This window comes from Tasmannia lanceolata, unplaced genomic scaffold, assembly GCF_043159265.1.
Source record: "Tasmannia lanceolata isolate RefF3 unplaced genomic scaffold, GAP_Taslan_0.1 ptg000023l, whole genome shotgun sequence".
In the NCBI taxonomy this organism is placed as follows: domain Eukaryota; kingdom Viridiplantae; phylum Streptophyta; class Magnoliopsida; order Canellales; family Winteraceae; genus Tasmannia; species Tasmannia lanceolata.
In genome coordinates, this window is record NW_027518700.1 from 11575635 (window position 1) to 11586643 (window position 11009).

Here is an 11009-nt window from a genome sequence, read left to right on the forward strand (position 1 = left end):
TCAATGGATAGGGTGTGTACCAAAAATGAGCCCTTTAGGATCATCCTAACCCTGCCATTTGTGGAGGGAAAAAATTGTCAGAAACAGTGTCTGTCCATTTTCCCCTCCACCTTTGATTGGGTTAGGATGATCCTATGGGGCTGATTTTTAGTACACACCTATCCATGAAAGGGCCTTTCAAATGAATGCTTTGGATCACCCCAAAAATATGGGCCACATGAGTTTTTGAAGCAGCTGCTCAGATAGCTTATCTGATTATTATACTTGGTTATTAACAAATCAGAAAATTATAACCTTTGTTGGAAAATTTATTTTATGTTCATTTTTACAACATAAACAAATTTTGCGGCAAAGGAAACGGAGAAAAAGCCGCAAGACAAAGTACAACAACCAAGAAAAATCAAGGAGGGAACATGTCCAAAGTCTTCAATATCGTTCTTGCGAGCCAATCTGCCTTGCCAACAGCTGATCTCCAAACATGCTGGAAACGAACCGGATGTCCCTCCACACGATCCTGAATCTCATCAATTAAGTTTACGAACCTCCACAGGTGGGGTGGGCTTCCATCCACCTACCTAATGACATAGGAATCTCCCCCTCCATAATTAGTCTACTAATATATCCACCGTTTGGACATTTTTCTTATTACAAGAAAATTGAGAAAAAGGGATATTTTTTTCTTCTGACAAGAAAATTGAGAAACAATGCACCTCATTCCTCTAAAAATTCACAAATCCACAGAATTGCACATTCCAACAGAGTTCAGAATATGTTGAATACATGCTGATATTTTGTACAATGTTCTAGTTGCAATGGATGACCTCAAAATCAAGTCTAAAGTCAAGACTTGTTTATGAGCTGAGCTATGCAAAGAGGTGCAACAAAGTCACTCGAAATTGCTTATAAAAGTGTTAATGAGGAAAGTAAGCAGCACAACAAAGACATTACTAAATAATTTATCACTAATACTTGACTACAAAACTGTGGGGTATAATGCCCCAGTGGTTTTTCTTTTCAGTTGTGTATCAAACCCCCCCATTTTCTAAGATCAAATAATAAATGGGATTACAATTATAGAAGGACTCAGATGGCATGTCTTGCCTTTTTCTTGCGTTTGCTGAGGTGGTCTGCTCCTCCCTCTTTGCCCTCCTTCCTTTTCTTCCCACCTTTGTGAGATTTCTTTCGTGTCTGGACCAAATTCATGCAGAAACCAAGAAATAATGGAGTAAAAAATCATCATCCTATAGTGAAATTCACATTGGACTAACAAAGTTTGGTTATGACAAGAAGGTAAAAAACCGCAATAAAAACAGATGGGTGGAAAGAGAAGAACAGATGGTAAAAGTTTCTTGTTGCTCTTCTTTATGGTATAACAAGCAACAAACATCTACAAATTTCGGTTATCACTACAATGTCTTCAATCCAGAAAGGGTTATATCATACATAATAACATTAATAAGGACAAAGACAAGCAAGTTCAAGACTCTTGTGAAGATGAAAAATTCCATCATTTTCCTAGTTTTATCATGTGCATCCTACTAACAAAGATCAATGTCGGAACATTATTACGATGGAAAACCATGGTAAGGCCCCCAATCTTTGACGAGGACTTCCATCATTTTTACAAGAGATTGGGGCATATTTTCCTTTAAAATAACAAAAAAAAGTAGATGCGATTATACAATAAAAATAACTAAAGAAATGTAAAGATGCCTACACTTGCTAGAGTTGATCGAAGAGTATAGAAGTTAAAACCAGAAGTTTACATGGCATTGAAGATAAAGGAGAGAGAATGTGTACAAACCTCGGCAGAGAAAGTCTTGAGTGGATCTCTACCTCTTCCGATTCTTCTATTTGGCCCCATGAGGCGCCTTGGTTCAGTTTTTCCCACTGCAGCTCTTGCGAGCTTGACAATCTTGCTCGCTTCCTGTGTTGTTGGATCCAAAAGGTAATCGGGTACGACACGTAAATGAGAGGGAGGTGGCTTCCTGCTCAGTACTATGTCATGCTTAAGTAAATCTGCCCAATCACAAGCCCCCACATAAAAATTAGAATTCATATGTCTGTGGCCACCACATGATCATGGATACGGAACAGAGCAAATTCAGCAGAAAGAAATACATTTCCGAGTAAATCTCATTACTCAAGTCTCTTGGATTATCTTCAAAATGAGCTTTCAACCTGACCAACAGAAATTTGTAAGTAAAAAGACACTGCGAGTGAAAAAGCTCTTAACTTGCATGTACCACAACAAATGGGCTCACAATACATGAGAAATACTCACTTCTCAGAATTAAGAATTTCATTCCTCAAATCCTGGGCCCGTGATTCTCTGATAGCAACTTTTGTGACGCTTTTTGCAACATCTTGTAAAACCAACCTCATGATGAAGTTTACTTTGACCCAGTTTTGAAATGATTCTGACTAGCAACCCGTAGGAATGGACTAAAATTTACATATCCAATTCTACAATTAACTATAAATATTAAGGAGACTGAACATGAGAGTCAAGATATTGTTCGCCAATTGATCCTTTCAGATTTTCCAAGCTTGAAATTTCAACAACTAGCCTCCATGTAAGCAGGGTGCCCCTCAAATCAAATTAAAATCTGTAGTCTTTAAATACAACATCCGCAATATTGCAAAATAAACTAATGATTCACGAATATGAAATATCAAAAGGTATATTTTAATGAAATAATGAAGGGTTTATCCTTTTCATGTATATCTAGAGTCTTAACTGTGTAAAGACTCAGAAATTTCAGAAATATAGAAAGAAACACCTACTTGGTATAGCTCCTATAAGTTACAGAATATGAGTGCACAAGAAAGCATCCTAAGACACATGCAACTCTACAACCATACACAGATAATGAGCGTATGGAGTTGAGGCATGTACGATAGTCCAAGAAAACATGATAAGAATGACAAACATGGTTAATTAGTAAAGATTTCTCCTTTCGCGACCCAGTTGAGAATCATAGGGAGGGTGCATGATTTTCAGACAGAGGTCACTGATGTGTTTTTAATAGTTAAAAGAAATTCAGTGCACATAATAAAGCAGAATTCCTGAGTGAGATGTTGAGAAGGCCTCGATGCTATTGGGCTGTCATTTACTAATGTAACACTTGGCAGGCCAACCCACAGGACATACTATAAACAGAGGGGCCAAATGAAGCTCCCACTGGCTACCAAAGTTACGGCTTGTATACACATATGCTTAAGTCAGTGGGGGATCAACCAAGTGGTGCAGTGGTTCTTTTGCATAAAGGGACAGTGATGCTCTAGTTTCTATTCTAGGCATGCTAATAGTTTATAAATGTTACACCTACGCACTGTATATGTGGTGTAACAATTTGATTTTTTATCTTTTGATGGCTTCTCTCAAATGACCAAAAAGAGAACTGTATAAACTCAAGGGGACACGAAAGATTTGCCCATAAAGTACCCACTCCATGACATGGCATCATAAGTATGAATCTTTCCTCCTTGCGTTTATATTCCATTTTGTTTGTATAGAAACCCAATAGTGTTCTTGACACATTCAAATGCGATAGATGGTGCGGGACCCAGACATTTCATTTATAGGGCGAACCTTGGATGGATTATGGCCTATGTCCTATGTTGCATAAGTACAGGTACGCGTGTCGAAACCCGACACAGGATCGAGTGTCAGATTCGACAAACTTCAAAAAGAAAGATTCACAAATTAGCTAAAATATTTAAATAAATTCTCAAATTTTATTTTCTTAACATAATAATATGGTTTTAATAAGTAACATATTGAAAATTTTAATCGGATAAGTAAATATAATGTTTTATTTCCATATAAACAGCTTACTACGTTTTTGCTTGGTAAGCTGGGATGGAACCTAAACAACTTACTATTAGGATGTATAAAATTGAAAACATGGGGTATTAGTAAAGTTGTGGTAATAGTATTCAGAAAAAAACAAATATAAAAGATCTAGAAGTGTCGCAGAGAATCGTGAAGTACTGGAATCCGACACATGTCCGACACGGGTACGCCGCCCATTCAGAATCCATGCTGTTATGGCCCAAATACCACTTGGATAAGATGATCCTAGACATCCAATTGATCCTAATGGTTAATAAATATGCTGAAATAACCAACAATTCAAGAAAAAATGATTTTATCAGGAACAAGCGTCAAAGCATCTTTTAAGAAATTAAAAAGAAAAACACTTTCAGAAATTCAGTACTCATAACTCAATCAACCAGCGCCATTGACAAAATGAAGTGAATTTATGCTATTTTACAAACTTTTTATTTTTGCATCAGAGTTATATATTGGTGGTCTGTACTCTGTAGTTCACCAACACAATTTATGACATGCCCATAAAGGTTGTACAAAACTGATTTTGGCTATATGATATGGTACACTGGTACTTTTTCTTCCCTTTAATCAACAAATTATGTTGTAGAAAACAGAAAAAATCGTACCAAATGCACTACTATATGCAAATGCACATAAGCTCACCATACCTGTTGGCACAGTTCTCGGGTCGGCACAAGAACAAAGGCACTCGGGGAAGTCTTCCTTGAACTAGAGTCCGAGAAAAGCTTTTGAAGTAAGGGAAGAAGGTAGGCCTAGGTCTTTCCAGAACCAGTCTTTGCTCAGGCAACAACATCCTTACCTTCCTACACACAGTCACAGAAAAAGAGTTCAGGAAAAAGCATTAAAAGCACTCTTCATTCTAAAGATTTAGTTTCATATTAATAAAAACTAATAACAGAGGCAAACAAGTTAACCTCTGAATTTTGGTAAAAAAGAAAAAAGAAAAAAAAAAGAACCCAAATCTACAGAAGAAATAATAAATCCAATTAGAAATACACAACAAAGAAAAGAGACAATTTGTCGCATAAACAAAGATCGATAACCAGATTGAAAATTTTAACTTCTAATTTGAGTAATAAAGAAATGTACTAATCCAACAGATAAACAGTTACATTACAAAAAATTTCAAAAGGAGGTGTGAGATTACTAAACACAGACAAGGTCAAACTAACCAGAATCAGAGGTACAGCCACCCGCTGTATGGGAGTTGGTTTAATAATATCCTTCTTTGTAAGAGCACGAATAAGACAGGGTTCCAGACCAAGTTCTTCAAAGCTTAGATCTCCCTCTTCTTCATTCTCATTGAGTAAGTTCTCAGCAACAGAAGCCATTCACAACAAGCTCAATCTACATCCATAAGTTTCAACCAAACAGTATATGGAATAAGTTAAACTTCCGCGTGGTTTCAGTAGAATCAAAATATGCATAACATAAAGAATATACATAACAAGGAAAAATACTGTTAAGCTTTTAAGAATCCTTCCATAAGCATGTCTTATGGAAGAAAAGGAAGGAAGAACAAGAGAGAAAAGAAGGAAGAAAAGAAAGAGAAGAAAGAATTTGTGGGAGTTGTGGAGATTGTAAATCACTAAATCCAACCCACAACCACATGTATAGGTTTTTTTTAATACTAGATAGATACATTTATTAAGAAGAAAAAGCATAACTAAGACGGTCAGTACAGCAGAGAAAGCCACAAAGAAGCAAGAACAGTCCAAAACAAAAAGAGAATCAAGCAGGAAACACATCAAAAATCTTCGAACCCGTCCTGACAATTCCAGATCGGGCAAAGCCTACCCGCCTCCCAGTTGGCCAATCTCCTTATATTCTGGAAACAACTACGACCACTTGTATGTGTAGATATAAGTAATTACACAAGTTTGCACTAAGGCCCTGTTTGGATTGCATGAATTTTTGGAAACAAGTTTGCAAAGACTACCCGCCTCCCGGTTGGCCAATCTCCTTCTTTTCTGGAAACAACTACGACCACTTGTGTGTGTAGATATAAGTAATTACACAAGTTTGCACTAAGGCCCTGTTTGGATTGCATGAATTTTTTTGGAAAAGTTTGGAAAGGAAAGATATTTTTAAAAGTTCCTACTTTTTTTACACACAAAATAGATGAATTGAACTAGCACTATTCAATTTTTATTTAGAGGAACCTCAACTTATGAAGATGTCACTCTAAATTAACCACATTCATATAGTTTCCCTCTAAATTGTGAAAAGAAAAAAATCTTTTTCCGTCAGAAATGTTTTTCTTACAATCCAAACAGGGCCTGAGGGCCATCAATGCTGGGCCAATCCTAATAATGCAAATAAACATAACAGCAAATGTCAAAATTACACCAAAACATTAGATATAAATCAACCTAAAGGTCCTAAACTAATATAACTCTTAACACTTCCCTCAAGCTGGGGCATTGATATCATCCAATCCAAGCTTGGAACACATACTATCAAACTGATTTCCACCAAGAGTCTTTGCAAATGAATCCTCTACCAACAGCACAATGTACCCCCATTAGAATCACCTCTGCCTGTTGATTGAAGATGTCAAGGTAGATGCTCTCCAACAATGAAACCCTTTATGAAGTAATAGGACAGCAAGGCACCAAAACCCTCAAGAAGCCAGCACAAGTAACATGAAGGCAAGACAACCCTTGCAGGCACAACAGTCCTCATGAAGGCATAGCAGCCCTTAAGATGGCACAATAGTCCACATAAATCCACAGAAGTTCACACGAGGACACAAAAGATCATACTAAGATTGCACCACAGTTAAATACCACCCACTTGAAGCAGCAGCTCACACGAAGCAACAGTTCACACCAAGACTACACAACGATCCACAAGAAACTGCTACACAAAAAAGACTATCGTAATCCTCTTCTTGCTTTATTGCTCCACAGTTCCATTTCCAGCTTCTTAACAACTTTGTTTTGAAAGGATAACAAGAAATAAATAAGAAGAAAAGAAAGATACAAATGGGGAAGAGGTTACCCCTCATACAACGTGTTCCAGCTTCTTTATTACACCATCACTTTGTTCTGAACAAGGTTTTAAATGTCGGTTTCGGTGTCAGTTTCGGTGACCACCGAAACCAAAATGTTTCAGTTTCGGTGGAAATTTCGACCGAAATCATGTAAAATTTTGACAAAAAATTCATCTTTTTAAAAAATTTCACCGAAATGTATAAATTTCAGTGGAAATTTTGGTAATTTCGGTAGAAATTTCAGCACTTGTGGTGTAAATCTTTAACATTTCAGCAGAAATTTTGTAAATAATGGTGAAAAATCATGTAACATTTCGATTCAATGTACTTTCAGTGTTGGCCCTGGCCAAAATTCAAAATTTCATATTTCTCTTTGGAATGTTACAGTCATCTTATCCATATTTGAGTTAAGCTGTATCAGCAAGTTTGGAATGTACAAACTTTCCAAAAAAGGACATGTCATCAAATGTGGAATGACACACAACAACTGTAAACATCATCGAAACATATCAAGTGCCTATCTTAGCCAAAAAAGGGAGATTCAAAAAATTCAAAATAACATGGATGTAGGTTAAGTCTTGTCTATACAGACTTAAACCCCATCTCCCCACAGTTTTGAATATTCGATCTTTGGTCAGTCCCTTTGTCAGAGCATCAGCCATATTATCCTTCGATCGCACATCAACCAAAGTGATAATACATTGTTCTATAAGATAATACATCGTGGCATGTTTCAGCCTAGCATGTCTCCTCTTACCATTAAAGAGCGAGTTTTTCACAACCGTAATTGTAGCTTGATTATCACAGAACAAACTTAAAGAGTTAATCTTTAAATGGGTCAATCGAATGTCCATGATCAGATCTCTTATCCACTCTGCTTCATCTCCTGTAGAAGCTAAAGCATAAAGTTCTGATTCCATAGATGACAGAGCAATACAAGTCTGTGCTTTGACTTCCATGCAACAGCGGCTCCACCTAGTGTAAATACATAACCACTGGTAGATTTACTGTCTCTTAATTCTGAGCCCCATGATGCATCAGAATATCCTTCCAGGATAGGAGGATGGCCATTATAACATAGAGCATATCCTTGAGTACCCTTAAGGTATCTCATCAGCCTCATAAGGGCATCTCAATGCTCATGGCCAGGATTACTAGTGAAACGACTCAGCATGCCAACTGTAAAGGCTATGTCTAGCCTAGTTGAGACTACCAATCAGTTTAGAATAATCTAATTGATTCACAATGTCTCCTTCATTAGAGATCAGCTTCTTAGTATAATCAAATGGTGTCTCAATCGGTTTACACTCACTGTATCCCCATGTAGAAAGTAGTTTTTCAATATAATGGGCTTGGCTAAGAGTAATCCCTTGCCTTTCAAAACTTACTTTCATACCAAGAATGGTGTCAACCACACCAAGATCTTTCATGTCGAATTCTTTAGCCAAAGCGGATTTCACGTCACTCACTAGAGAGAGATCGGAACCAATAATCAACATATCGTCCACATACAAGCAAATAATCGCAACCTTATTCGACACAGAACGAAAGTAAAGGCATTTATCTGAGTAACTGGTCTGAAAACCAAAGCTCTTTACTACCTTGTCAAATTTTTGATGCCACAATTTAGGTGCTTGTTTAAGACCATACAAAGATTTGTGTAACTTACAAACTTTGTTCTCGAAACCTTCCATGACAAACCCTTCAGGTTGGTTCATGTAGATTTTCTTTGTGAGGTCTTCATTAAGGAAAGCCGTTTTTACATCCATTTGATGCACAACATACTTTTCAATAGAAGCAAAAGCAAGAAGAATTCTTATCGTTGCCAAATGATATACTGTTGAGTAAATATCAAAGTGGTCTATCCCACTTACTTGAGTATAGCCCTTAGCTACTAAACGTGCTTTATACCAAGCTATGGATCCGTCCGGATTAAGTTTCTTCTTCAAAATCTACTTACAGCCCACAGTCTTAGCCTATTTTGGCAAATCGACTAGATGTCAAGTTTGATTTTGTAACAGAGAGCTCATTTCTTCATCAATAGCTTCTGCCCACAACAAAGAGTCCCGAGATCGCATCGCTTCCTTATATGATGATGGATCATTCTCTAAATGGTAGGTCACAAAGTCCTCACCAAAGTTCTTGGGTACTCTATCTCTTGTAGAAACTCTTAAAGGTTCGGATTTAGAAATCAGTGTAGGGCAGGTGTCAGAAATATTCTGTTAAAACTCTACATGCGATTTAGAAACTCTAATGCTTCAAAATTGTTAGAGGAAATTAGGTTAAGCAAGAGGTTGCTTGCTTGAAGCATTACACCCAAGGTATCTAGTTTGGAATACCAAGTTTGTTGCCTCCTGCCCCTATATATAGAGATACACTAGGGTTAATGACTGGTTAATGGACTCTAGCCCATGTAGGCCCTCTACACCGGTCCATTATCTTATTGTGCTTATATTAGAACATATATGTGTTATATTATATACCCAACAAAAACATCATGTAAGGCACCTGAACTTAAATTAGTCATCCAATTAGGATAATCTGAAAATAAAATTAGTATATCACCCAATTATGATAAATTCATGGAATCATAACCACAAAAGTTGGATTTAAATTAATCTTCTAATTCATTGATCTAATACAAATGTTAAAGTATAAGAGGTGGCTCCTAAAGTGGAACTTACAAGAGAGAGATCTAAATAAGAGATTTCTAAGCGAGAGCGAGAGAGATTTGCAGTGAAAATGAGAGAGATAAGAACAATAAGTGAGGAAGCAATCAACTAGCAGTTTGGGCTTTATATTGTAAGGTTTTTCCCAAGGATAAGTTTTACCCGAAAAATTTACTTACCGAAAAAATTGTCAGTAAAAGTTTTAATGATGGCCAAACTTGCCTGCAAATCTCCACAGATGGGAAGCTTTGGGATGTCACTATGTCAGTAGTCGAGAAAAGGAGTTGACGTCAGCTCCGTTTGGTTGCCGAAATTTTTTTGGTTCTTGGGATTTTTGTGGAACAAAAAACTTCCTGGGAGATTGGTGGAAAAAAAAAACTCCCTGGAAGTATCCCGGTAAAATAAAAATCCCATGTTTGGTTGACCGGCAACTTTGTTTGGTTGCTTGAACTGTTAGGAAGAAAAAAAATCTTCTGCAAGCTTATTTTTGGTTACTGAGATTATTTTGGTTCCTATGAGTATTTTATTTCCTTCCTGGGATTTCGTGCGGGGTTATTTTGGTTCTTGGGACTATTTTGGGCCCACCAACCAAACGTGGGTTTCCTGTGGAAATTCCACAAAAGTCCCAAGAATCAAAAGATTCCAGCAACCAAACGGAGCTGCGCTTGTTCCTTTTCTCGACTACTGACATAGTGACATCCCAAAGCTTTTCCATCCCAAGCCAGCTCATCCCTAAACACCCTTTTTCACATTACCTTCCAAAAGCACCACAGTAATGCATAGGGGTGGCAACGGGGCGGGTCGGGGCCGGATGTTGGGGTCCCCTTCCCCTTCCCCTCTGCGGGGATGGTGGGGAATCCCCCTCCCCTCCCCGCGGGGAATATCTAATCCCCTTCCCCTTCCCCTCCCCGCATCCTTCGGGGACAAAATCCCCGCCCCGCCCCCTCTTTGGAACCCAATCAAACCAGCAAACAGAGCTTCTTTCTTCTGCGTCCATTACAGACAATATTGTGATGAATGCTATGATTCTATTCATGTGATCAACAAACAGATGGACAAAATCAGAAATGCATGGATGAGACAACAAACATAAATAACAACAGGACCTCATCTTTCAGCAATTTTCTGCATAAATTATGGAATGATAAATAGGAAATGAGCACCAGGATTACCTTCATTATCAGACAGCCAATGTGCAAAAAGTAACTATTTCAGTAGTCACAATGAACTTTAAAAGTCCATAAGTGGGCGCTCACACACGCAAAATAATGTTCATTAGTTCATTCTGTATAGCATGTTAACTCCCAGATGAGCATGAGAAATGAGAATGGAGAAGAGAACAAAATCAACAAATGACTTATTTCTTTAACTGCAATTCAGTCTAGTGCTGACATGAAACAAATTTCTAGTAGCTAAATTTTTCTTGTTGAAAATTAAAACCTGCAATCCAACCCTAAAATTTTGTTGGCACTACGATTTTTTGATA

At 37.4% G+C, this 11009-nt stretch overlaps 1 protein-coding gene across 9 annotated transcripts; it reads right to left on the bottom strand.

Annotated features, from left to right (window-relative positions):
• Positions 1 to 279: 279 nt before the first annotated feature.
• On the bottom strand, positions 280 to 5817 carry LOC143856781 (DEAD-box ATP-dependent RNA helicase 16-like). 9 transcript variants are annotated; one of them, XM_077367053.1, is made up of 6 exons: positions 5799 to 5817; positions 5032 to 5206; positions 4507 to 4662; positions 2144 to 2181; positions 1805 to 2019; positions 280 to 1188 (listed from the first exon to the last, which is right to left on the bottom strand). In XM_077367053.1, exons 3-6 carry the CDS (start codon positions 4650 to 4652, stop codon positions 1084 to 1086), a joined length of 504 nt encoding a protein of 167 aa, XP_077223168.1. In that variant the 5' UTR covers positions 4653 to 4662; positions 5032 to 5206; positions 5799 to 5817; the 3' UTR covers positions 280 to 1083. The 9 variants fall into 9 exon arrangements, with proteins under 9 accessions (XP_077223168.1, XP_077223167.1, XP_077223164.1 ...); XM_077367052.1 differs by lacking the exon at positions 5799 to 5817 and adding an exon at positions 5657 to 5777; XM_077367049.1 differs by lacking the exon at positions 5799 to 5817 and adding an exon at positions 5623 to 5771.
• Positions 5818 to 11009: the final 5192 nt, after the last annotated feature.